Here is a 26,808-nt window from a genome sequence, read left to right as displayed (position 1 = left end):
TTTGAGATTAGCTGAATTAGATTTTTTTTTCAGTGGTCTCCCCCATTTATATTTATTTCTTTCTATTTTATTTTTGCAGAATTTAAGGAAAATAAATATATAATATACAAGTTCAACCCCACCCAAACATTTCTTAACCTAAGATGGGTAGCAAATAAGAGCAATAAATATAGATATTTGCATTGCCATATGAGAGGATGATCGTAAAACCGCGTTTCCCGAAATGATATCCGGTAGTCTGGCTAAATTTGATCATTAGATATTTAGTGGGAATTCTTTAGCCACATTCTCTTTTTATGAGTATGGATTATTATATTTTTTATCTCTCAAGACCCTAACTATAATATTCCTATGAATAGAATACATTGGGTATGATGATGAAGATATTTGATGGGGAAATAGTTATTGTTTGAATTTTCAATATTTAACTCAACCAAAAACTTAAAGTGATTGTTTACAAAATATATTATAAAAAGGTGTGGATAAAGCACAGACTTTCCTCATATCCAACGCTGAATTTTCTACTTTAAATGATAGGTGTTTGAAATTTAAATCCATGACTTCTTGTCACGTCTTCTGCTATTATCTCAAGGAACCAACTCAAAAAAAAAACTTAAGTTGATGGTTGATGCCCTAAGATATATTATATATTTTAACAAAATCAACAAAGTGGATAAATTGATATATTGTGGAAAATTGAGAAGAATTTTTGAATAAGATGAAAATATAAATTAAAAGCATGTATGAAAATTAAAAAAATGGTGTAGGTCATAGCTAAATATAAAAAAGATACAAATTTAATGGAACAGACTAAAAAGCTAAGAAAGTGAGACAAATTCCACAAGAATGTTATTTCTTGTTATATTTTGATTGTGCACGTGAAATAAGAAAAGAGAATGTTATTGAGAAAAAAACTAAAATAACCAGTAATGAGATGGATTTAAGTGAATAAATAAAAGAATTCAAGAGTAAAGGCGAAGTCATAGACTTAAATGAAATTATTTTTGCTAAAAAGTGAAGTATTATAAAACCAAGGAGGTATATAACTACATTTAATTCTAATTTGTAGGAATTAAAACACTGAAATTTGTTATTCTATATTTTTTTAGAATCCATTGATAATGAAACAAATATATACTTAATATATAAATGGCCATAATGTCAAAATGAAACTAACCAATCTTAATCAATAAAACACATTCCCTATATTCAAAGGACCATATTAATTTCTGCCAAGCTAAGTACAATCAACTCAATCTTGGATGTTTTTGCTTAGTAATCTTACTTATTCATAAATAATTATATGCTTAATTATTGTATTTAAGTTACTAATAATGTGATAAATAAAATATTCTAAATATTCACTAATAAATTAACACATTTATACATTATACAGGTATTTAACTACTAAAATATACTAATTTTCTTGTGTTAAACTCAAAAGAACAGAGAAAATAACATCATCAATCATCATTATATACTAATCCTCTTAGAGTCAAAATATTTACTAAATTTGCAATTCAATTATGTAAATAAATAAATAAATATTATTAGTGATTGAAAAGCCAAAGTAGAAGTATTAAAAAAAGCCTATCTACAATTAGTGCGGCCTTTTCTATACCATCTTAATGGTTGCAGGTCCCTTAAAATTTGGTATAGATGGCCGGCAGTTCTGGCATCTTCAGCCGTCAATAAACCCACGAATAAACACATAGGCAGTAGCACACGATATATAAATCATTTCCATGACATAAATGAAAAATAAAAATAAAGGAAGACACCGTAGAATAAAACTATCAAATAGAGTAGCAATTACTAATTAGGTATAGAAAAAAGACCCCTAAAAAAATTGAAGCACATTTTTTATTTTAGCTTTAAATGGAAGTGTTGATATTTCTCCTTCAATTCACTTATATAGTGTTTGGAAACAAGTATTTCATTTCAAATTATGAATTTTAATTATGAAATCATAAATGAAGAATTTGAGAATGACAAGGTTTGGGTAGTCATTTTCAAATCCTTAATTTTAACTACTTTGAAAACAATGATGGAATTTGATTCTAATCCAAATTTAAAAATTTTTAATTTGCCAAACAATAGATTTGAGCCAATTCCAAATTTTCAAATGAAATCATTGTTCTCAAACATAGCATTAAATAATTGTCTTTTAATCCCTAGTCTATCTCATAAATTGTTATCTGTTAGTCAGCTGACTAAAGACTTTAATTGTACGGTTCTCATGACCTCGGATGGGTGTATTGTACAGGATGCTCAAACCGGGACAATTATTGGGCGTGGTACTGAGAAAGGAGGCTTATACTATGTGGACGAGGCGGTTCAAAAAGGTCACACTTCGCTTGCTCATGGTTCTCCTAATCCTCAATTATGGATGTGGCACCGATGTCTAGGTCATCCTTCCTTAGGGTACTTAAAACGTCTATTTCCTTCTCTTTCTAATGCAATACACCCTTGAATTGTGAATCGTGTGTTTTAGCCAAAAGTCATAAACACTCATATACCCCTAGTTTAACTCATAGTATTAAACCTTTTGTTTTAATACATTCTGATGTTTGGGGTCCTGCTTCCACTTGCGATACACATGGTTTCTCATACTATATCATGTTTGTAGATGATTGTACTCGAATTAGTTGGGTTTATTTTATGAAACACAAGTCTGAAGTCTTTGATGTTTTTGTCAAATTTTATCATATGATTCTCACTTAATTTCAAACTCAACCGCAAATACTTCGGTCTGACAATGGGGTTAATATGTTAACTTAAACATGAAAAAATTTATTTCCGACCATGGCCTAATTCACCAAATCACCTGCCCCGATACCCCCCAACAAAATGGGGTAGCTGAACGGAAAAATCATATCCTTCTAGAAATAATCCGAACCCTTCTGTTTGAATCACATGTTCCCTCTCATTTTTGGCCAGAAGCCATTGCTACTGCCACTTACTTGACTAATCGTCTTCCCACAAAAACTCTGAACTTAATTCCAAACCCCTCTACATACCCTCCAAACTCATACCCCTATTCCTTCCTCCTACTCTTTACCTCCTCGTGTTTTTAGGTGGATTGTCTATATTCATCTCTCCAAGTGGGATAGGAACAAATTTGAACCTCGTGCTCTCAAATGTGTCTTTGTGGGTTATAGGGTTACTCAGAAAGGGTATCGGTGCTTTGACCCAGTTCATAATAAGCTATATAACACCATGGACAATGAATTCTTTGAAGAATCCTACTATTTTCCCAGCTTGGTACTCAGGGGGAGAGTGTTGGTGATGACCTAAGATGACTGACATATCCAGTAAGGATAGACCCTCCAGAGCAAGTAGGTAACACCACCGATACTGCTACTGACCACATAGTATCTTCTCCTCATATCACTCTAGTCCTATCTGATGAGCATCCTAATGAGCCAAAGGTAACACCTGAAACTGAACTATTTTTTGAGGATATGTCTGGTACAATGCCAAATAATGTTGTGCTATTGTCTGATAATGATATGCCCAATGTTGAGATACAAAACAAGTATGAGTTACCACCTAGAAGCACAAGGGGAATACAATCAAAGAGATATGACCCAGAGTTTGAGGCACAAAGATCAAGATATCCAGTGAGTAGAGAAAGTAATAAAACTCTTTCACAGACAACTATGGCCTTTAATACTTCTCTTTACTCTAACATTGTGCCTAAAAATGTTGAAGAGGCTTTCAGGGACCCGAAGTGAAAAAAGGCATTGGAGGAAGAAATATCGGTCCTCAAGAAAAATGAGACATGGGAAAAGTGTCAACTCCCTAAAGGAAAGAAAACAATAGGGTGCAAATGGGTATGCTCGATCAAGTATCATGCAGATTAAACCATTAGACGTTACAAGGCTCGACTAGTAGCTAAAGGATACACTCAGACATATGGGGTAGATTATTCTGAAACTTTCTTTCTAGTGGCTAAGATCTATACCATTCAGGTTCTGTTCTCAATAGCAGCAAATAAAGATTGGCCGCTCCACCAATTTGATGTGAAAAATGTCTTCTTGCATGGTGAACTCGAAGAGGAGATTTATATGAAAGTTCTCCCAGGATTCTCAGAAAACTACACTCCAAAAGAAGGATGCAGACTCAAAAAGGCTTTGTATGGTCTAAAACAGACTCCCCGGGCATGGTTTGGAAGGTTCACTACAGCTATGAAGAAATTCGGGTATAAACAGAGTAACTCCGATCACACTCTGTTCCTCAGGAAGAAAAAGGATCAGATCACTTGTTTAATTATATGTGTAGATGATATGGTTATTATTGGTAATGATGCAGAGGAGATTCGAGATTTGAAAAGAAAATTATCCTGTGAGTTTGAGATGAAAGATTTGAGAAACCTAAAGTACTTTTTTGGCATTGAAGTTCTACGATCACAGAAGAAGATCTTCATTAGTCATTGAAAGTACATCCTAGATCTCCTAGCAGAGACCAACATGCTTAATTGTAAGCCAGCAGAGACACCTATCGCAGCAAATCACGGACTTCAAATAATTGAGGGGGAAAAATTGGCAGATAACGATCGCTATAGGAGGATGGTAGGGAAACTAATTTACCTCTTAGACACAAGACCCGATACTGCCTACGCAATTAGTGTGGTAAGCAGATTCATGCACATACCCCAGATACAACACATGACAGTTGTGATGCGGATACCTAAGGTACCTCAAGGGTACTAGCAGTAGAGGACTTCTTTTTGGAAAAAAATGACAATCTCGATCTCCTAGCCTACACAGATGCAGATTGGACAGGTGATAGAGATGATAGAAAATCGACTTCAGGATATTTTACTCCGGTAGGGGGAAATCTTGTCACTTGGAAAAGCAAGAAACAAAAGGCAGTAGCTCTTTCGAGTGCTAAGGCTGAATTTCGGAGAATTGCCAAAGGAGTCACTAAAGTCTTGTGGATCAGGAAACTACTAGTGGAACTAAACTTCCTACAGAAAGGGGCGTGACCTTTAATGCGATAACAAAGCAGCTATTAGCATCTCGGGAAATCCAGTTCAACATGATCGCACTAAACATGTTGAAATTGACTGACACTTCATCAAGGAAAAACTCAAAAAGGGGATCATTAGCCTTCCGTTTGTCCGGTCAAAGGATCAGCTAGCAGATATTCTCACCAAGGCTGTAAGCATTTGATGATGCAGTATGCAAGTTAGGTCTCAGGGAACCCTACGACCTAACTTGAGGGGGAGTGTAGGAAAGTAGAATAAAATCAAATATTCTAATAAATGATAATATTACTTTAATTATTCTTTCCTAGTTTAGTAGCTAATCTTGTGTATAAATGTAGGTTGTAAATCATATCAAATGATATACAAAAAATCAGTATTCACTGACCCAAAAACTCTTCCGCAATATTAATTTCTTCAATGGTCATGCTTGTTTTATTTCAATTATTTCATTTTCTTCACAAAATTCATTCTAAAGCATTATCATTTTGGAGATGAGGTATTATGTGATGTTCGAAAATTGTAATAAAAAAATTTTATGAACAAAGTTTCATTACCATAGAATGACATGGTACATTTCATGGAATTTTAAACGAAAAATCATTCTATTTTTACAACAATTTAGCACAACAACTATACGTGATAGAATTTTAAAAAATGGGTATGGGCAGCCCAAACAACTAAGAGAGGAAGTAATCAACTTATAATAAGCCCAAAGAATGTTCATACAAAAACCATTTAGTAGTAGTGAGAGATACTCTTCAAATTTTCAAAGTGGTATATGCTCTTCTTTTTCTTCGGTATCGCTATCTTCAGCATAGGCAGAGTATCGGTATATGGCTAATATTACATGTGAGTAAAAATGGTGAAAGGGTTGCTTCACTGTTTGGGTGTATGCCATTCTATAGCCGTCTAAGTTTGTTGTGATGGCAAGTCTACTTTACTTGTTCGTAATCTTGTGTTTTATGGACGCACATATTACATATAGACTGACAGTGATCATCTCATTAGTGGTGCTATTCAAGATGGTGTCATACATTCCTCTTATGTTTCTACTCATGTTTAACTGATGAATATTCGAAGGTAAATCAATTGGCGTACAATTTATGCACTCAAGAGAAGGTATAAACTAAATAAATTGTATGTCCATACTTAATCCTTAAATATTCTTGCCATAAGCAATAACAATTAACAACATACAATCACTAAACTCATACAATTTTTCATCTCAATGATGACCTTCTCTTTTCAATGCAATTAACAAGGTAGATAAACAAATACTCATTTCGATTTAATTTTAAATTACATACAATTTAAAGATGATTACAACGCCTTATTTTTTAAAAAAAAATTATTAACACCTATAAAAACAACTTTAGTTATCTTTTAGATTTATGCGCCTCAAATACCTCTTGCCTCTTGGATCCGAAGTTGTGGATTCATATAATTAAGCATAGTTCAACATTTCAGTCCATTTTTGCATTTATAAGTTTTGCTTATAAATAGGGGATCATACTTCATGTATGCATGTGGCAATTTTGCTTATTCCGAGAAAAGTCAAACTTATTAACTATTATTTTTTTCTTGAAATTCTACCTAGTAAGTAGTAACATAGAACTTGAAATGTTAGGGGTAGTATTTTTTTTAAGATTTTTTCACATGGTAACATTCAGTTTATGTCTTATTTAATTGTCATAATATTTTTCGTTAAATTCTTGTCAATTTTCATTTAATTCACCGTTTTGAAGTTTCTACTCTTATTAAGTTTTGGTTGTTGTCTTTATAATTTGGCTTAAACTATTTTTATGTTCTCAAATGTTTAATTCACCATGTTGAGGTTAAATTTACCGTTTAATTCATCAACGATCTCAAATGTTACAGCAATTTTGCTTTCATTCAAGTTGTTGGCATTTTTGACGAAAGGTGTCTTAAGCACTAATTACATAAGTCATGATGTTTACTTAATATACTTAACTAGGATTATAAAGTTAAAAAGGTGCATTTCAAGCACTAAAACATATGTACTTAACTAGGATAAATTATAAAGAGAACAATATGAATGAAAACAAAATTGTTACAACATTTGAGAGCTTTGATGAATTAAACGTCAAAATGGTGAATTAAACATTTGAGAGCATAAAAATGGTTTAGGAAAAATTATAAAGACAACAATCAACACTTAATAAGGGTAAAAACGTCAAAATGATGAATTAAATTAAACAGAAAACGCTATGACAGTCAGATAAGACATAAACTAGATTCTAACATGTGAAAAAATCTTACAAAAGTATTACCACTGGCGTTTCACGAAAATTCGATGGTATGGAATTTTCCTAGGGTATTTTGAGAGATAAAAAAAACTAGATTGATTCAAGTTTATAAACTTATCTAAAAATTAAAAGGCAGTATTTATTCCAAGTGCAAGAAGACCTGATTCTCTAATATAATACTTTTGTTTATTTAATTTAATTTGACAATCTTGTACTGCTGTCTCTATTTCATTGCATTGTGTTTAGACCACTACTATACTTTATACACGTAGATACAGCCTTTTTAGTTTTTAGTTTTTAGTTTCTCGTTTACATCGATTTATGGCATCTGGCAATATTTTAATCCTTTTCTAATTTTCCGACATTTTAACATGCCCCAACATAATAAATCTATGGACTTTATTCTTTTCACAAAGTTAGACTAAACCTTGAAGGCGGAACTGGGGCAAATTTAGAAAAATTTATTATTTGGGTCAATATTATATACCTTTTATTAGCATGGTGTAATAAGCTGGAAACGCCTTTGTCAAAACACATAGAAGTCATGGATTCGAACACTGAACATTAGTTTAACACACTACTTTATTTTTCATAACCCGGATCATGGCCCATACCAGCCCGGATTTAGATACACCCCTGAGGCGGAAGCCAAACGTAAATAAAATATACTCTGCCCTTCAATCACATTGAAAATACAATCTGACTATATTGAAATTCAGATATTGTTTTAATTGGAGAGTAAAGTATCAATTTTTAAATAAGATTTTTTTAAAAAATTTTATCTAGTTTTTTACCTCTCCTCACCGTACTATTTAATTAAAATAAACTATAGTTTTCTAGTTGTAATTTAATTTATAATAAAATAACTATCTATAATTAATAATTATGAGAAACTGATATTAATAAATGAATCAAATTAGTTTACGTTTGACTATGTTTTAACTTATGGGTTATAAATATAATATAAATTACGAGTGACAGATAGCTGGTAAATAAATGAGATTTGGGTTATAGGGTAGGCATAGGGAAAGAGAGAGCTAGAAAAGTTCGCAACGAAAATCAAAATGAGGACTACCTTGCTTGGAAACTGTGGTACATACTCTAGCCAAAACAAAACTCAATTCTCAAAACAAATGAGACTTAAGAAGTGAGGTAACGAAAATCGAACAAAAGGTTCTTTTATGGAGAATTTGGTACATATTCTAATTTTGATATATACTCTAACTGAGTCGGCCTCATTTCTAAATCACATGAGACTTATTGGGTGAAGGGAAGGTAGCAATGTTTCTCACTTGACAGATCTGATATTCCACGTTCTTCCCACTTCATTTCTCTTACTGAAAGTGAAAAAAAATCATACATTCATATTACAACATTCATTTATATTTGTTCCTTAAATGGGTCATTTGAGCACTCCTACTACCATAAAGATCCTCATATTATGTGGGTTTATAACCATTATCATTCTCAGAAATACCATTGGAATTGATAATTTCACCAGCTCATCCTCACAATTTCAGCACCAAGCCCTTAACATTGGCTCCAATCCGGTCATCTTTCCTAATATTGTGTCCAACAAGAACAAGTCTCGAATCGACAATATCGCCCTTCCTAACAATGACGCTAGTCCGGTCATTGTTTTTAATGTCGAGTCGAGCAAGAACCTGTCTCGACTCGACCATATAACCCTTCCTAACAATGACACGGACACTAATCCGGTCAATCTTTCTATAGTCGAGTCGAGCAGGAACCTGTTTCGACTCAACTATAAAACCCAACCAAACAACACTAATCCGGTTAATTTAACCAACATTGAATCCAACAAAAACCCATCAGATGTGAATGATGTGGATAAAATTGAAATATTGTACGACTCCACCTTGACCTACACGTTGGGGCCCAAAATCGGAGACTGGGATACCCGGCGCCGAAAATGGCTAGAGCAAAACCCGAGTTTTCCTACTATAATCCGTAGGAAAACCCGGGTTTTGCTTGTGACTGGTTCACCACCAAACCCATGTGAAAACCCATTTGGGGATCACTATTTAGTAAAAGGGCTAAAAAACAAGATTGATTATTGTAGGTTACATGGGATTGAGATTATGTACAATATGGCCTATTTAGACAAGGTAATGACAGGGTTTTGGTCAAAACTACCCTTAATTAGAAAATTAATGGTATCTCATCCAGAATTTGAATGGATCTGGTGGATGGATAGTGATGCATTTTTCACGGATATGGTATTTGAAGTCCCATTAAGTAGATACCAAGATTTCAACCTTGTAATCCATGGATACCCAGATTTATTATTCAAGGAAAAATCATGGATTGCACTCAACACAGGAAGTTTCTTTCTAAGAAATTGTCAATGGTCATTAGATTTGCTTGATGCTTGGGCCCCAATGGGTCCAAAGGGTCGGGTCCGGGACGAGGCAGGGAAACTTCTAGCATCAAAATTGAAAGGAAGACCCGTTTTTGAGGCAGATGATCAATCAGCATTGATATATTTGTTGATATATGAAAAGGATAAATGGATGAATAAGGTATTTATTGAAAATTCTTATTATTTACATGGGTTTTGGTTGGGTTTAGTGGATAATTATGAGGAATTAAGTGAGAAATATAATCCAGGTTTAGGTGATGAAAGGTGGCCTTTTGTTACTCATTTTGTTGGGTGTAAGACTTGTAATAGTTTTAGGGATTACCCATTTGAGAAATGTTTTAAAAGTATGGAAAGAGCCTTTAATTTTGCTGATAATCAAGTGATTCAGCTTTATGGGTTTAAACATAGTTCTTTATTGAATCCTAATATCAAGAGGTTTAGGAATGAGACTCATAAACCTCTTATGTTTGTTGATGAACTTGATATTAGAAGGCATATTGTTGTTGGTTCAACAAAGAGGTAGTTAGTTAGTAGTTATATAGGTTTTGGTTCATCATTCTTGTTCTTTCAATGGTGTATTGTAGAATCTCTAGTATTTATGCTTAACCAACTAAAATGTATTGGTATGATAGTGGTGGGGTGTATGCTAAATTATTTTAAGTTGATTTTTGTAGTTGACTTTGAGTTTGTGGATTGATAAAAGAAAAAAAAAATGTTTGAAAAATGCTTTTGACTTTTAAGTTAAAAATATAGAGTTGTTTTGATTAGCTTTCTAAATGGACTTTTGGCTTGCTGTTTTATTTTTATCTAATAAATAATTAACAACTAATACATAACTTTATCGAATATCTATCTAAACATTTTGTTATTCAGCTATCTTTAAAAATCACTAAAAATAGTCAATACTTTCAACTAGTCAAATAAACTAACTGAAAAGTCAATAGTCAGCAACCAACAATAACAATCAATCAACAACCAATTATAAAAAAAAAAAATTACTATAGAGAGTTTTACCTGAAAATGTTATTACGCCATAAAAAAATAAATTGAAATCTTATTAACAAACAAATATTTAATAATAAGATTCATATTAATATTTAGTTTCTAATTGTCAACTTTTTCTTAGCTAGTATTGCTATTTTTTCTATTCTAAAATACTTATAACGTTTGACTTTTTAAACAGTTTAATACACTAATTCAATCCTTAATATCTCTAATTATATATAACAAAAAAGTTATAAAAATTTGATATTAATAACCTTTACATTGAGACGAATCAAACAAGATCCCACTTGAGTATTTTTTTAACTTAAAGATTAAAAATTAATCATAAATAAAAAGTGATGAATGAATAGTGCTATATTAATAACATTTACACTATCGCATTTCTTAATGCAATATTTTACACTTCTATAAACAATATACAAATGAAAATATTAGATTGTAAGAGATGCAAAGGCTAGAGTTGTATAAGTAGTAGTAGACTAAGGCATGAAAACATATTGAAGATTTTATATGTTCAACCATAGAGTATGGCAAGATTGTTCAAGAACGCAATTACTTCAGATGTAAATGTAAATGCTATAAAACTATTGTAAATCAACGATTTGTTCAATGAAAAAGTATTAAAATATACCTCTAATTTAAACCTCAAATATGGTCATCTTTTGAAGCAAATGAACGAATGTTCCAAAATCTTTTATCGAATTTATGTACAAAATTGATTGGATATATATTACATGATAAATGATCATTTGACACAATCCGACATGATCCACGTGCTTGTGCTATGCCACAAGTCATTGTTTGAGGGTGATCGATACATCACGTACACAAACATTGATGTCTCGAAGTTAAAGACCAATAATTAATGTCCATTGCCGAACAACCTCAAATAGTATGCACAAATTCAAAATTTAAGTTGAAAGACATGACTACAAGCCTACAACCTACATGTCTATCACAATTAAAAAGGATTATGGGGAGTATTTCGTTTTCTAAAGAAATAGTCTTAAGTATAAATAGGGTGAAAATCAAGAAAAGTGATTAAAAGTAATGAAAGAGATTTATATAGGAAAATTGGAGAAGTTTGAGAATGAAATTAAAACTTTACTTAAATATAGAAAATTTTATGATTACTTTCAAATTTTGAAATTTCAATAGACAAAGTTTTTGTAAATCCTTATAATAACCCTCTAGTTTCAAATTCGTTTTGCACAATGACTATTTAATAAGTCATTAACAAACAAAATATTAAAATCTCAAATCTTTATACAGGAAGAGTTAAAATAACATAGTTTTTTTAGTTATTGTGTTCTTTAATAAATATTTAGAGATTTAGAGATATAAAATTACACAAATTTATGTTTTTATGTTAGACTAAAGGAGAAAAATATAATTTTATTTGTGAATAAAATTATAATGCAAATCAATACAACAATTAAAGTGTATTTATAATCAAAATAAAAATAAAGTTGATTTTACGAAGAAAGACTTATTTTTGGGACGGAGGTAGTGCCTCGGGGGTTTACTTAACCAATTGTTTTTGCCGTCATTCTTCCCTCCCAAAGTCTCACAGCTTGGGCAAATGGCCGGGAAACAAATATCCGGCGACGCTTTGTCGGCAAACATGGCCACCATGTCTAAGAGTCAACTCTACGATATCATGTTTCAAATGAAGGTTTTTTCTTTCTTTCCAATTCCTTCCCCCTTTTTTGGGTTCTTGTTTTTCCTTTTGATTGTTGTTAATTAACTCTCCTTTTTTGTAATTATCTGCATCCATTGCTATTTTTCTGCTACAATTTTACTTATCTTGGCTTAATTTATGTTGTTTTACAGTCACTCATCCAGCAGAACCAGCAGCAAGCCAGAAATATTCTTATTCAGAATCCTCCTTTAACAAGGGCCCTTTTTCAGGTTCGACTTTTTGCTATAATTATCATCTATTGAGTTAATTTTTCCAATTCATTTGCATAAATATGAACTATGTGCACCCTTTTGTAGTTTCTGGAACGTATTTGGATCAACGTTTCATTAAGTAGCTAATCTTGAACAATTTATGTTGGGTAGTCAGCTTGAATGTAAAACCAAATAATCTGTGTGTGTGTGTGTGGTTGTGTTTGTGGCTGGGTGGGGTGGGGGGTGGGTTGTTGAGTAAGAATTTTAAACCTTAGTAAAATTTCAGGGACCTGGCCCTGGGCGGCCATAAGGAAGATCCGGCCCTTGTTTGTTTGGAGGTTTTATGATATGTGGAACATTTAAATGAGTTAATGTCTTCGGTAGTGCGTAGTTATTGTTATATGGGTTTTTCTTGAAGATGCTTAATCATGTGATCTCATATATGGTTGCTGAATTGGTCTCCCCGAATGTTAAACTACAGTCTAGGTTATCTTACCCGGAATTCTTTTTGGTAGATTATTGAGGATCAATGGGAAGGTTATATGTGGAGTTCTCATAAAACTTAAAAATGGTTTTTCATGGATATGTTTTCCTTTTTGATTGCAAGGAGGACCAATCTCTTGGTGAGCATTAATATGGAAAAGCTGAGGGGAACATTCTGAACAGAGAGAATATCCAAGAAATTGCGATTGAATGTGTATTATTTGAATGAATTGAAACAATGAAACTTATATTTGATTGAATGGTTCTTCTCTCGAATGTATTAATGATACAATGAAGTCACTATGATTATAGGTTTTTGTCAAAGAGGACTGACTGAGTGATTTTTTAGGAGAGTAAAAACATGAGGCAAAATGAAGAGAGAGTTGTTTTTATTAATGATGAAAATAACCCCTTAACGTTTTCTTCAACATTGACTTTATTTTGTTTCAAAAAGTTTATGGCTTATTTTCTTTCTTTGCTTATGAAAAATTAGCTAACCTTTGATATACCAAATAGTATTATGTATTGATGTATATATACTTTATGAAGTATGAGTAGAATTATGTATTATGTATTGATGTATATATACTTTATGAAGTATGAGTAGAATTAATCAATCATACATAAATTTCCTTATGTAGAGTTTTTATGTAATCCGAAACCCACAAGAGGTTTTCCATTGGAAATTAGGATAACTATTATAATAATTTAATCTTCATGATGCGGTGGAAAAAGGTGTGCGCGCAAGTAAGTGGAAAATACACCTTATGCAGATTGTGTTATCATTTTCTTGAGCATCGTATAATTCCATGATACCTTATTGATTTATGATGAGAAATTGAACACTTAGTAATCAATTGTCTTTTTTCAAACTCAACTGAATCATTATAAGAAACAAACATTGAGTACTCTCCCAAACTCCGCTTAGGATGAAGCCTATGGGGTAGCCACTTAATAGTAGTGGGGTGATGAAACATTGTGTGATTGTACAATGAATAAGATTATTAAGATTGGTGCATCAAATTTCTAATCTTTAGAGGTATATGTTTGGTGAAGCCGTGAACTAAAAATTTTGACAAGTGACTATCTGGCTAATTGAAGAATGGGGCAAAATTATTTTATGTTTATCAGAGGAATGGAAGGACTTACTGTGTGGTATATCAACATTCAATCTTGTGTGGAACAGAATCTAAATATAATTTTTTTCATACCGTAGCTCCCCCAATATAAAGCAAGTAGAAAGGTTTTACCGTTCAATACCCATGTACGACATTTGTTTTAATCGTTCGCTCAAGAATAACGGAAATGAGCATCCAGTGATAGGATCTCTGGATTTCCAAATTAAATGCAAACTGAAAATGTGGATGACCAATAATTGAGAGTGATTTGAGTATTGGAGGAATAATGAGGAGCCTTCATGAAAATATTAACAAATGCTTACTTGCCAACAATAGCAAGTATCTTATACGAATACAACTCTTTTGCTGGGCTTAGGAAATAGGAGTTTTCAAATGTACGTACTTTTATCTTTATCTTGCGTAACTAGGTAGTTCTTTGTTGTCACATATGACTACTAAAAAGACTAGTGAATACCTCAAGATGAATCGTGTTCCATGTGTGCACTTGTAAATTTTGGTAGAAGTAGGCTTGTCAAACAGATCAGGTTGGGTCGAGTTCGGGTTCGGTTTCGGTTTCGGTTTCGGGTCATATATAAACAGGTCAGAAATCCCTTGACCCAAACCCAACCCATTTAGTTAATTGGGTTGAAAATCACAACCTTGACCCGACCTGCAATAGATCAAGTTGACTTGATTTCGACCCATTTAACCCGTTTATAATTTTTTGGTTTGTTTTAAGGTTTTTAACATTGATTAAATCTAATTTTTTAGGATTTAATTTTAACTTTATATTTTTTGTTGTTTATTTTGTATTTACTATGAAAAATAAGAAAATATTAAATAAACTAAGTTTAGCTTATACTTATTGATTTAACTCGAAATTAACACATTTAATTTAATGGGTTATACAGGTTTTTTTCAGGTTTAAAATTTTGATCTGAACCTAACCTATTTAATAAACAGATCAGGTCAGGTCGACCCATTTAATTAATTGGGTCAAAAGTCTCAAACCAAACCCACTTATTTCATATTAGGTTCAGGTCGGGTTAACTTTTGCCAGCCCTAGGTAGAAGTGTAAAATCCAAGAAATTGGTTTTCTTTTAATGAGATACAAACACTCGCATTACCTCCTTTAGGGGATAATAACACAATGAGTATCAAGAATTGATTGTGGAACAATTTGCTAGTTGAGATTGGTTTGACTTGCGGATGATGTGACAACTTGTAGAGCTTCTTGAGTCTGGAATAAAGAGGAATGGGTTATATTAGAGAGATAAAGAGAAAGTCCATTACGATCTTTGCTGCAATTTTAGATTTAATAAGCACACCTCAAAGGTAGGTTCGAGAAAAATCACTTTTTTTTTTTACAAAAGGTGCACAGTTTTGTGTGCTTTTGTGCCTTTTGCTCTTTATGTGCTTTCGTTTTTTATGGAAGAAAACATTGTTTGATGATCAATCATTGAGTAATTAGACATAAAAGTTGTGTTCTTTGAAGAGTCGGTAAAAGAGACATGATTTGCTATTGTTTTTCTAAGGGGAAAAGAGAAAAGAGCAAAAATAAGAATTTCTATAATTTAGCTGACTTCTCTTCTGCCTCCACCATCACTATTCACTAGGTATCTTATTTTTGTTTTTTTTCTCTCTTCTATCTTATCTTCTTATGTAAGGATTTTATTTTTGTTTATTCTCATTCTATGGCTTCAATTTTCTAGCTTCTTTTTTCTTCCAGTAATTTTTTATTTCAACTTTCTTTTTCTTCAATATAAGTCTTTTCATTTCAAAAAAGTCTCTTTTCATTTTTGTCTTTTTTTCGTCTTTTAGTTTTCCTCTTCTTCGACTGTCTTCTTTCATCTTGATCCATCATTTTTTATTTCTCCTCTTGCTTCTTAATTTTTCCTTGTTTGATAAAAAGTGAGACAATTGTTGTAGATATAGGTTTAGATTCCCTTATGTGTCATTTTGCGCTATATTTGTATGAAGAAATTATCATATGGATAGAATATTGTTTCAAGCATTAAAATATGTTCTAGAATTGTAGCTTTTGAGCCCAAGTGTGCATCTTGCCTATTGTAGCTCTCGTTTTCGCCTTGCGCCTAGATGCGCATTGCTTCTTTTGAATTAAGGTTTTTATTCCCAATCTGTACAAAGTGGTTCTGTTAACTGGTGATTTATAGTATCAAAAGAATGCTTGCTGCTTAGTTTTAAAAAGCCAACTTAGCTCGCCTAAGGCGAGCACCTTGGGCAGGTGATGGTTGGATACCTTAATAGGATTAGGCGAGGCGACTTCTTAAAAGAGCGGCTATCGCCTTCCAACGTTTTGATGTTAGCCTCAGTAGAAGCCCATTTGATGTGCGCACCCACCGGATATGTTCATCTTCTCTTCTTTTTTGTTCTTAAATTTCTCTCCTTATTCATTTCTCTTCTTTTGAATCTGAAACCTACTTTTGTTTGTCTATGGAAATGTGTAGTTTGTCTACCTTCAGTTTGGGCCTTTCAAGCTACTCCCATGGGCATCCCTTAATGCGTTGCTGTGTGATGTAGTGTGTGATAGCAACGCTTTACTTTTGTCTTGGTTTATTTTGCGTCACCGCTCAGGCGCTCACCATACTATGTGCGATTATCTTTCTGATTAATGAAGTTTGTTTTTTCTGACATAAAAATTAGGAAAAATAGGAAATAGAAGATTATTTTTTTGAAATTACAATTACCCTTATGCGTAAGCCAAGTTCTGCATTGTTTTTTCTACTCAAAGTTATGAAAACCAATTTGCAAAACGAATCTTATGTTGTAAGAAGTTCTATACTCCAATATGGCACTAATCCCTTTTTATATTGGTATGTGATGCTTCTTGACCTTGTAGTGTTGAGAGATTTTTTTAAAAATTATTTATATGGTGATCTAATAACTTGTTAGATATAATATTTTCCTTTTACGTGTGTATATTACTTGTTTCATTTCTACATTATATATTATTTATGCTTGAAAATTCAGTATTGTACAACATTGCACTATCCCACGCCATTAGTGGTTTTCACCTTGGCTTCCATCTAAATTGGTTTAGAGGGCCAAATGTATTTTTGTTACCCTTGTAACTTTTGATATCAAACATCATCTATAGCATTATATGAATAATAAGTGCACATGATTTGATAAGCCATTTCTTAATGTTCTATTATAATTCAAGACTAAAAAACTTCAAATATTTGAATTTATCAAGGATGGATTCTGAAGTTTCACTTATCGCGGCGCTTTAAGAAAACTTTGCAGCAAGCTACTGATGATGTATGGTCTTCATAATGTGTGGCTGCCGGTTTTGTATTTGTGTTGGTATAAACTCCAACTCTTGAGTGACTTTCCATTTTTGCGCAGTTGACTAGTTTTCTACATTGTTACTTGCTTCAATAAGAAATGATTTTTTTTGCTTTTGACACCTATATAATACTTGTAGACTTGTAGTAGCAGGGTTTTATTTCTCAAGGGAACCTGACGATTTTAAGAATTGCATAAAATATACTTTTAGCAGATATTTCATAAAACTTGTTTTGGCTACTGATTCTCTTAAATCATCTTCCAACAGGCACAAATTATGCTCGGCATGGTTCAGGCCCCACAAGCGGTAGTATTTTATATTATTAGAAAGTAGTAATCTCTTCCACATTTTAATAGTTGATCTAGTATTAATGATAGACATACGTCAGGTTCAGAGCATTCCGCCTCAGGCATCGTCCCAACCTTTACCTTCTGTTCAGCAGACAAAGTTGCATGAGGCTCAGTCAACACCAAATCAAGTTAATTTGCCAGACCAAGCCAATGTACCACAGGTTCAAGAGACTGTTACAAAGCAGCAACAGCACAAACCTACCCAACCGATTTCATCAAATCCAGTGCAGGGATTTCATCCTCAATCCTTACCGCCACAAGCTGTTGAGCAGTCTAGAGTTTCCTTTAATTTCCAGGCAAGCCAAATGGCACATCCACAGTCTTCACAGGTTTCCAATATGCCTGCACTTCCAATTCATGCTGGACCACAGCAGCCTCTTGTTCATCAACCTCCTATGCTACCTGTTCCTGACCATTCACAGCCACCGATGCAAACAACTGCTGATTCTCATCACTTGCTACAACCTCAATTACCTCCGCTTCTCAGGCCTCCAATACAGATGCAGCACCAACCACCAATGGGTGTGAATATGAACTTTCAGAATGCTGGCATCCCTCAAATGCACCATAGTCAACCTATGTTCCATGTATGATTTAGTTGAAAGCAATAAATTTGTTTATATTCTATTATATTTTAGTACCTTTCAAAGCTTTTATGAATCTACTATATTCTTATTGTTTTTTGTTTGACATTTCTAGGCCAGTGGTAGGCCTCCTCCTGGTGGAATGAAACCATTTCCTCAAGTGCAGCCGCCACTTTCCCATCAGCGACCTCATCAGCCCATGTATCAGGTATTAATTAGGGCCATGGGGTAACCTTGCTAAATATTGGTCCAGCGATAATAGTTGTTTTGCCATGTGGTATGCTTAATTTTGTTGACATTCTTTTTATGTTACTTTATTATCTGTGATGGCATTCATTTATTACATTTCAATCTGAATATTATGTCATAACCTTTTATGTAACATCTTCGGCTGTACCGTCTGGGGCTTGTTTAATCTCTAGTTCTCCAATGTCTCATAGTGGAAGATGTAACTTGCATCACCTTATTGTAATGGATTTGAGCTTACGTGGACCAAAATATAGGCAGAGATACGCACAAAACCGTCCACATTGACCGCAAAAGTCTTTTGGCAACGGTTACTATGACCAAATTTGCTAGTTTGCACTATGGTGTATACTCCATGGTTTCACCTTGTCCCTTCCTCCTTTTCTCACTGAGTTTGTGGGGTCATGGGAAAAACAAAGCTGGATATATATTTCTGATCAGTGTAATGTAATTTACTAGCTAATTCGCCTTTTATATTCGTGATTCGCTCAAAATGACCTAAAATAGCCCCAAACCGACAACAATTCGCTTTTTTCAATTCACAATTCGTACGGAGATTAACGAATCATTTGACACCGGGTACAATAGCACCTATTACATGTCGAACATGTTTACCAAATCATGAAAGGAACAAGCATTTTCGGGTTGATGAGGTGAAAGGTGCACAAGTACATGATAGATTATCACACAATGATCCCCCTCAATTTTTTCTTTTTCCTTAAACCAATTAAGCCCCTACCCACTCCAAACCACAATCTAGAGAATTTAGGAGACATATTTCTATTGTTTAAAAACAAGTGAAACATTGTATGATATAGACTGTGAACAAGGAGTTTTTGAACTATTTTTAGAAGCGAAGAGGTAACGCAGACTCTAAGCCAATAAGAACAGAGGACATAGTACCTTTATTCGTGCTTTTTGTGATGATAATCTGTGTTTTCTTTCAGAGTTTCTAGTAATCTGTAATTATGACCTTTTTGGAAAAGAACAGTAATGCTTCCTATAATATAACAAGCTAACCATCATCAAATTAAGATTTCAAAACTGTTAATTGAAAATTAGTTTACCATTCTTGAATATGAATGAATATTCTGGCTCTTCAGGAAGTATATTTTGTTCTAATCGAGTTGTTTGCACTAAGAGTCTAAGAGGACTTTATATGTTTCATTTTTATTTTTCTTTTTTTGAGGGGTGGTGTACTTTTATGTATGCATCTTTAGTGGAATACTTCCATGGAGGCTTTATTCATAGAGGCATATTCTATGTTTAATAATCATTCCAGCACCTACTTCGTTTGCAATTTGCTCTGTTTTGTAGATCTCTCACTTCAATTATTGTTTCTCTACAGGGAGGAGGACCACATTTGAATTTAGATTTTAATAACCAGAATACAGGCAATATGCAAGTAGGGAGGGGATCCCCTTGGCCACCTGGTTCTCGAGAAAACACGGCTGGGATACAGTCTTCTGTACAATCATCGATAGGTGCAGGACAACCTATTGGAAATCAACCTCCTCGCCCCCCTCCTGTAAGTCATATTTTTGACTGATGCTTTTCTACTTAGACCTCTAAAATCTTGACTAGACTCGAAATCGACCCGGAATCCAACCACAATTTGGTGGATCATAACCCGAAAATTTTGACCTGTAAAAAATGACTCCACCCTAAAATACAACTAAAACTGGGTTAAATCCGACCGTAAACCTAACCTAACTGTTTTGACATATTTTCTTAATTTCGTTAAACCTTTCAGTTTCATGTCATCATTCTTAATCTGGACGCACTTTTAGTCAATTTTTGATAGTTTGAGTCACATTTTTTTTTGTAAAATCGGTAAACTAGTCCTTTTCTATAAAAAATTATTTAATGATAAAAATAAAATTGTTAAATCCTTGATCCATTGGGTCAATTGAAATTCCAAACCCGACCTGAAGCAACTTGTACTTACTCAACCCGAAATCCGTCTGACCTATACTGGTCTTAAGAATTTTAATTTATGCATTTTGTTGGATCATTCAGTTAACCCCGGAAGTAGAACAGCAATTGCTTCAGCAAGTGATGAGTCTGACACCTGAGCAGATAAATCTGTTGCCTCCAGAGCAGAGGCATCAAGTCCATCAGTTGCAGCAAATGCTTCGCCAGTGATGTTTACATTCGACTAAATCGACGGCTACTCTACTCTCTCCTTATATGCATTTCATTCAACTTTGTCTTTTTAAATTGCTCACTTGTAGAATTTCTTCACCAGGCCTTCATCTTTTATCCTTAATGTCTTAAGAATTTGTCCAACTTTTACTCCCTTTGATCTTTGTCCACTTTTTTTACTTTTGAAAATATTATGCATAATAAATAACTTATCATTGAGCTTCTTTTAATTTTTAATTCCTACTATAGTCTACTGATGTTCAAAATAGACTCGACAGCACAATATTTATTACTTGACTTTGTAATTGAATTTAACTTTAATCCAACTTCAAAATAAATTTAAATTCATATAAAAAACAATGTGTATATAAAATTCAATTTTAAACAGATACCCATTGCTTGAAATCAATCCAAAATACCAAATGAACCCTATACTTCCACACACTAAGGACAAAATCTAGAGAGCAACTCTAACAATAATTAAATCAAATTATGTAACCCCTAAAACGTAACCTAGCTATTTTTTTTTAAAAAAAAAAAAAAACCCTAGGGGGTAGGGTCTATTCCCATCTCTCCCTTACTACTATAAATAGCTCATAGGAGTAACATTTATGAAGCATGCAACTTTAAATATAAAACAAAAGTTAAGCAAAAAACATAAAATTATCAAAAATGATGAAGGTAGTGGTGATTTTGAGCATCTTATCATACATGATATTTGCTACATCTGGATCTGAAATCACCATTCCTGATCAAGAAGTTGATGAGCAACACAACATAATTCTGGGGAGAAAAATTGAGGTCCCATACACAGTTTCTGTCGTTTATAATAAACTTCTTACATCTAAAAACATAAATGAAGTTCTCAAGCTTAAAAAACCTCTTGGTTGCCAAAAGCTTTTTGATTTTTGTGATGGGATTCTTTACCAATGTTGTGATCCTTATTGGTGTTCTAAACCTGTTGTTGGAGGTCAATGTCAGTAAAATAATACTCCCTCTGCAGGAAGGAATATATTGATGCAATATATATGCATCTTTTAAGACTATAATTAAATAAGTAAGGAAATAATTTCCATCTTTGAAAGTTGAGGCTTTGAAGGAGTATAAATTGGTGTTGTGTTGCCACCTTCTTTTGCTTCCTTTCTTTATCTTTGTATTTTGTTTATGTAATCTATATATATATATATATCAATCACATGTTTGTTAAATTGTTTTCCCAATATTTGAATTCTATGGTGCAATGAATTTTCATATGGCTTGAATAAAAAATAGCTTAGGATATATTATTGTGTTAAATTAATAATATTTCCACATTTTTTTGCTAAATGGCTCATTTATAATTTGACCCTATTTATGAATACTCATACAAAATTATTAAATATAATACCATGACTTATCTTTAAGAATTTATGACTTCTCAATCCTTCGATAGCAAATAGCCACCAAATAGGGGTTTTTAAGCGCGTGCGAGATGATCAATTGTATAAGACTTTCTATTTCTCTCGTATATGAAAAAGTTAATAAAAAAAGAAATATGTTAAGTTTATTAATAATATATATATATATATATATATATATATATATATATATAAGACGCAAAATAAAAATTTTGCACAAACACTCAAATTTTTCACTCAAATTTTTCAAGGACGACTCCTCCACCAAATAATGAGTTAACGACCAAACAAGACAAAATTAATATACACTGCTTTTAAAAAAAAAAAGAAAAAATTAGCAAGTGACTGACTGACTAGCGATGGAATTTGGTATGTCCAAACTCAATTCCGTCGCAAGTCCGTAGCTATTTTTCAACTTATCATTTTTCATAACTGGTTTTCTCTCTTTTCATCTACTTTAGTGATTTATGTGGATTTGAGAAAGATGATTTTAATTCTTTTTCGTTTATGGGAATGTAATAGTCCAAGTTAAAGACAAATCGGATATTCACAAAGTAAATATAAATTTTGAATAAAAATTTGAACATTTAAGTCAAACTGGTTATAAGATTGTTGATATTCTAGTGATAAAAAATAAAACTAATAAAATATCAATGAAAATATAAAGTTAGCGAAAATGTAGAGTTACATATTGAGAACCAATTGAACAAAACAAAACTGAAAGAATCCCGAATCCCGAACAACAAAAAATACTTATACGAAATGAATAAAACGTTAAAACTGAACAGGTATAACATAGTAATGGATTCCTAAAGGTCCATTTCTCACGCCTTGCCCACCTGTAGTCAAACTATTAATCATCAATATGACAACATTATTGTAAGTTTCAAAAATAAATTACAATAGCACATATGAGACATAATACAAGAGCAAGCTAAAGGTCGTGTAACAAGCTATGAGTTCATCCTATCATACCAAGGCTCAAATACGTATATGTAATATTTGACTTCTAATTTTCAAGTCATGTCGTTGTCTATCCAGTTTGAGTCGCTAAAGTATTATATAGCTAATCCCAAGCACCTTCGACCTAAGACGTTGTCTGTTCTGTCAGGATCGTCATACGTAAAGTATGCATACCCCATGGTGGCTTCTATTAGAACCCCGACTATAGAAACAAAATAATATATATAATTCCAATCTTATAAGGGTACCCAAATGACTTTATAACAAACCTATTATTAGGTACTAACGCATTTATCCTCAAGTTATAAGTTAAACTCTTTTAAATTATTTAAGATGTCTAACCTTTGAGTGATATACAACATCACGTAATATAATGAATATAACATCACTTAACATAACCACTTACATAATGTATAATTTTAAGCGTATATCTTAGTGGCACGTTCGCCCAATCTCAAAGCAACCCACACACCTATAAGTCACTAGCCCCTTATGAATCAAGTCCCTAATTAACAACAATTACACCAAAGCCACATATTAGAACATGTTTATAATACACATAACATCCATGTTTACCAATCCAGATAAGTCACAAATATTCAATCGCAAACTCCATCGTACATGAACAACAAACGAACGTTTAGCTTAAACAATGTGTTTCATCATCCTACGTAATTCAAACACGAATTTCGAGGTTATCATTACGTCCGAAAGACATTTATTTTTCTAGGTACCAACTTTCATAAAAATTGAAAACAAAATAAAAACAACCCTAAAATCAGAAAGAAATAACAAGTCGTCGCTTTATTCTTAAAAATTGAAAACAAAACGAAAACAACACTCTAATTAGTTTTCTGAATGAACAGAACGTTGGTGACGAATTGTGGATCTTAGCGACGAAATACGTAGCGTGATATGCGGAATACGGTTATATTTTTATAATTGTCATTAAAAATTAATATAAATAAAGTTATGAAAAAGTTTAAGATCATCAATTACTTTTAATTAAGACTAACGTATTCAATGTTTAATGTCATTGAAATTGTTTAGTTAATATTGCATTATTCTACATTTACTGTGTTAGTAAAATATTTTAGGTAGTAATAGTGAAATATTTAAGTCAATCACAATTATAAATATTTTGTCCGTTGAATAATATTGCATTAATGACATAGTATAATTTATTTTACTATTCATACAATTTGATACTTTAATTTTATCATATTAGTCTTTGTTATATATTTCATGTCTCGGAGAATTTGCTATAGTAATTTGGTTTAAATTATTTGGATAATCTTAAAAGAGAGAAAAAAATATGTTGATCATGATAAAAAAAAATCAATATATATCAAATTAATTTAGACAAATACAAAATATAGCATCACATGCATGGGAGTACATTATACACACATAAAATTCAATGATTAACTAAAAAAATATTACATATTATTTTTTAATTTATAGATTAATATTAAAACAAACAATAATATAAAAATTTAGATTACAAAATTTATTATTTATTCTCAAAATTGTGCACTATATGGATATACTAATATATCTAGTACATACCTAACTTTTTTACGTGGTAGATAAAAAAGAAGTTTTATTGTTAACTTTACGCTTGACGTTTTTTTCAAATTGAAAAATTATCTATCACATAAAAAACCAAGGTAATATTACGTGTACTCCTAGTTTATTTTATCTTTCAAGGTAATATTTAATTTAGCATTATTTTTCGGTTTATTGATGCTTCACCATAGCCAAGGGCCAAATGAGATTATTTATATTGAATAATTGAATGAATGATGACGATCCACTTTAACAAATGTTTTGACATTGTTAATAATTTAGGTTGAATCTTAATCAAATGAAAGAATGATTTAACCAAAACTATGCCCTACGTACTCTTTTTTAATAGGTTAAATATCCAAAATTTATGCGATTAAGTAAAATCGAGTATGATCCGATCTTATTTAAAATAGCCTGTATATAAAAAATCAAAATTATATTTTCAAGATATTTTATAATATTCAATTGAACTAATTCGAGATATTACACCTAAAATTCGCCCAAACAGCCAAAATAAACCCTTTAAATTTATCACCTCTATTCGCCCAAACAGTCGATCGAATTGAAACTTCTAATTAAGGATCTAGTGATTTTTCCGATGACCATTATAATTTTTTATTTTTTTTATTTTATTTAATTTTTACTCATTTTTTATTTTCTCACACTTTTACTCATACAATTTAATGTCCTTTCAAGCTAATTCCTTAATACTTGTCTCAATTGTTAATATTGTCTACTACCATACCACGTTTAGTATTCAAAGATATCATGATTAAGTGTATGATTTATCAAAGTATAAGTTATTGGAATGATTATTTGGTTTTCTATTTTAGGTTTAGTATCAAAAAAATATTTAAAGGATTATTTTGATTATATAGAAATATTAATTGTTCATAACCTAATATTTTGCGGATTCTATCTGGATTATGAAGTTTAGGTGTTTTTAGAGTTAATTAATAAATTAACAACTTTAAAGAGACCTAACTATAGACGCAAATGGATATTGTTTCATGTAAAACTTAGTTACCATTTGTATTTAGTGAGAGAAGAGTAACATTTATTGTATGTCTAAGTAGAAGCGTCCACTTGTTCAATTCAATTTATTGAGGTTGAATGTAGTTGAATATGGTTAAAGGTGTTTGAAGATCTTCAAATTAACCAAGAAAACGAACAAACTTATTACTAAGCCGGAGGTGGCACTGCGGCACCCGTAAAGTCTCTCCGTTGCTCGAGTCAGATAATGATTGGATATACGAATATGAAAATAAAACTGCTTAGAGAGAATTTGGGAAAACTTACTTCATTTAAGATTATTGTTAGTATTAATAGTTGTTGACTCTATAGTGATTTTGAAACTGAATCAAATCTGCTTTAAATTGATAATTAATAAAACGGAATAATACATAACTTAAAATTGAGCTTAAATATTTTATTAACTAGACTTGAATTTAACCAAGTTCATAAAATTTCTTAGACTAAATTATGAAACTCATTTATAATTAGGCTTTGGACCCAAAATAGATACCTCTTTTATGGTTCAAAGTTTAGGATTGTGAACTTTAATTATACTATATTTTATTAACTAGATATAATATTTACATTTTTTATTTTCAAAGACTTTAATCAATGTAAACCAATATATAATCAAAGTTATGAAATTTGGAAAACGAATAATAATATAAACGAGAGCTTTTACAAACTTTAAAAAAATTTTGGGTGACTAAAAACAAGTGCCGATACTTAAAAAGTGTTGCCCATACTATAATTGATTATAATTTTACGTGTTTTCTATATATGTATCAAATACTTTGTCATTTGTTTTTGAGAAAAAAATGACATCCTTTCTGTGAAAGAAATAAAATAAAATATTAAATTAATTGACTCAATATTAATCAAAAGGCTTTTGTTATTAATTTATCGGTTTAATTTATAATTAAACTCTAAAAAGTTTGAACAAACATAAAAAATGTTCGGTATATCTATCATATATTAATTGAACTTTACCTACTCCATCCAAGTTAGAACAAATATGTTATTTATTTTTTATACTTTATCCAAAACGTCTTTCAATCCTAAAAATATTTTTAATTGACTTTTAATGA

The 26,808-nt window shown here is 31.9% G+C and overlaps 2 protein-coding genes across 3 annotated transcripts; both read left to right on the top strand.

Annotated features, from left to right (window-relative positions):
• The first annotated feature begins 8,520 nt into the window (after positions 1-8,520).
• On the top strand, positions 8,521-10,329 carry LOC130797962 (probable xyloglucan 6-xylosyltransferase 3). The gene has a single exon (XM_057660768.1). It carries the CDS (start codon positions 8,658-8,660, stop codon positions 10,164-10,166), a length of 1,509 nt encoding a protein of 502 aa, XP_057516751.1. The 5' UTR covers positions 8,521-8,657; the 3' UTR covers positions 10,167-10,329.
• A 1,796-nt stretch (positions 10,330-12,125) lies between these two features.
• On the top strand, positions 12,126-21,014 carry LOC130797986 (uncharacterized). Of its 2 annotated transcripts, none has more exons than XM_057660803.1 (7): positions 12,126-12,323; positions 12,482-12,559; positions 17,720-17,758; positions 17,841-18,389; positions 18,502-18,594; positions 19,981-20,160; positions 20,652-21,014. In XM_057660803.1, the coding sequence occupies exons 1-7, from the start codon at positions 12,231-12,233 to the stop codon at positions 20,775-20,777; spliced, it is 1,158 nt and encodes a 385-aa protein (XP_057516786.1). In that variant the 5' UTR covers positions 12,126-12,230; the 3' UTR covers positions 20,778-21,014. The 2 variants fall into 2 exon arrangements, with proteins under 2 accessions (XP_057516786.1, XP_057516787.1); XM_057660804.1 differs by having other exon boundaries at positions 12,133-12,323; positions 17,847-18,389.
• Positions 21,015-26,808: the final 5,794 nt, after the last annotated feature.

The sequence above is a fragment of the Amaranthus tricolor genome, chromosome 13 (genome assembly GCF_026212465.1).
Source record: "Amaranthus tricolor cultivar Red isolate AtriRed21 chromosome 13, ASM2621246v1, whole genome shotgun sequence".
NCBI lineage: Eukaryota > Viridiplantae > Streptophyta > Magnoliopsida > Caryophyllales > Amaranthaceae > Amaranthus > Amaranthus tricolor.
The sequence above is the reverse complement of the archived record's forward strand: the minus strand, read 5'-3'. Positions and strand labels throughout refer to the sequence as shown.

Excerpts from the sequence above, each read along its gene's own strand:
- LOC130797962 (XM_057660768.1), top strand. The coding sequence starts at position 8,658 with ATGGGTCATTTGAGCACTCCTACTACCATAAAGATCCTCATATTATGT.
- LOC130797986 (XM_057660803.1), top strand. The coding sequence starts at position 12,231 with ATGGCCGGGAAACAAATATCCGGCGACGCTTTGTCGGCAAACATGGCC. Across the intron at positions 12,324-12,481 it reads ATATCATGTTTCAAATGAAG|TCACTCATCCAGCAGAACCA; the intron begins GTTTTTTCTTTC and ends GTTGTTTTACAG. Across the intron at positions 18,595-19,980 it reads CTCATCAGCCCATGTATCAG|GGAGGAGGACCACATTTGAA; the intron begins GTATTAATTAGG and ends GTTTCTCTACAG.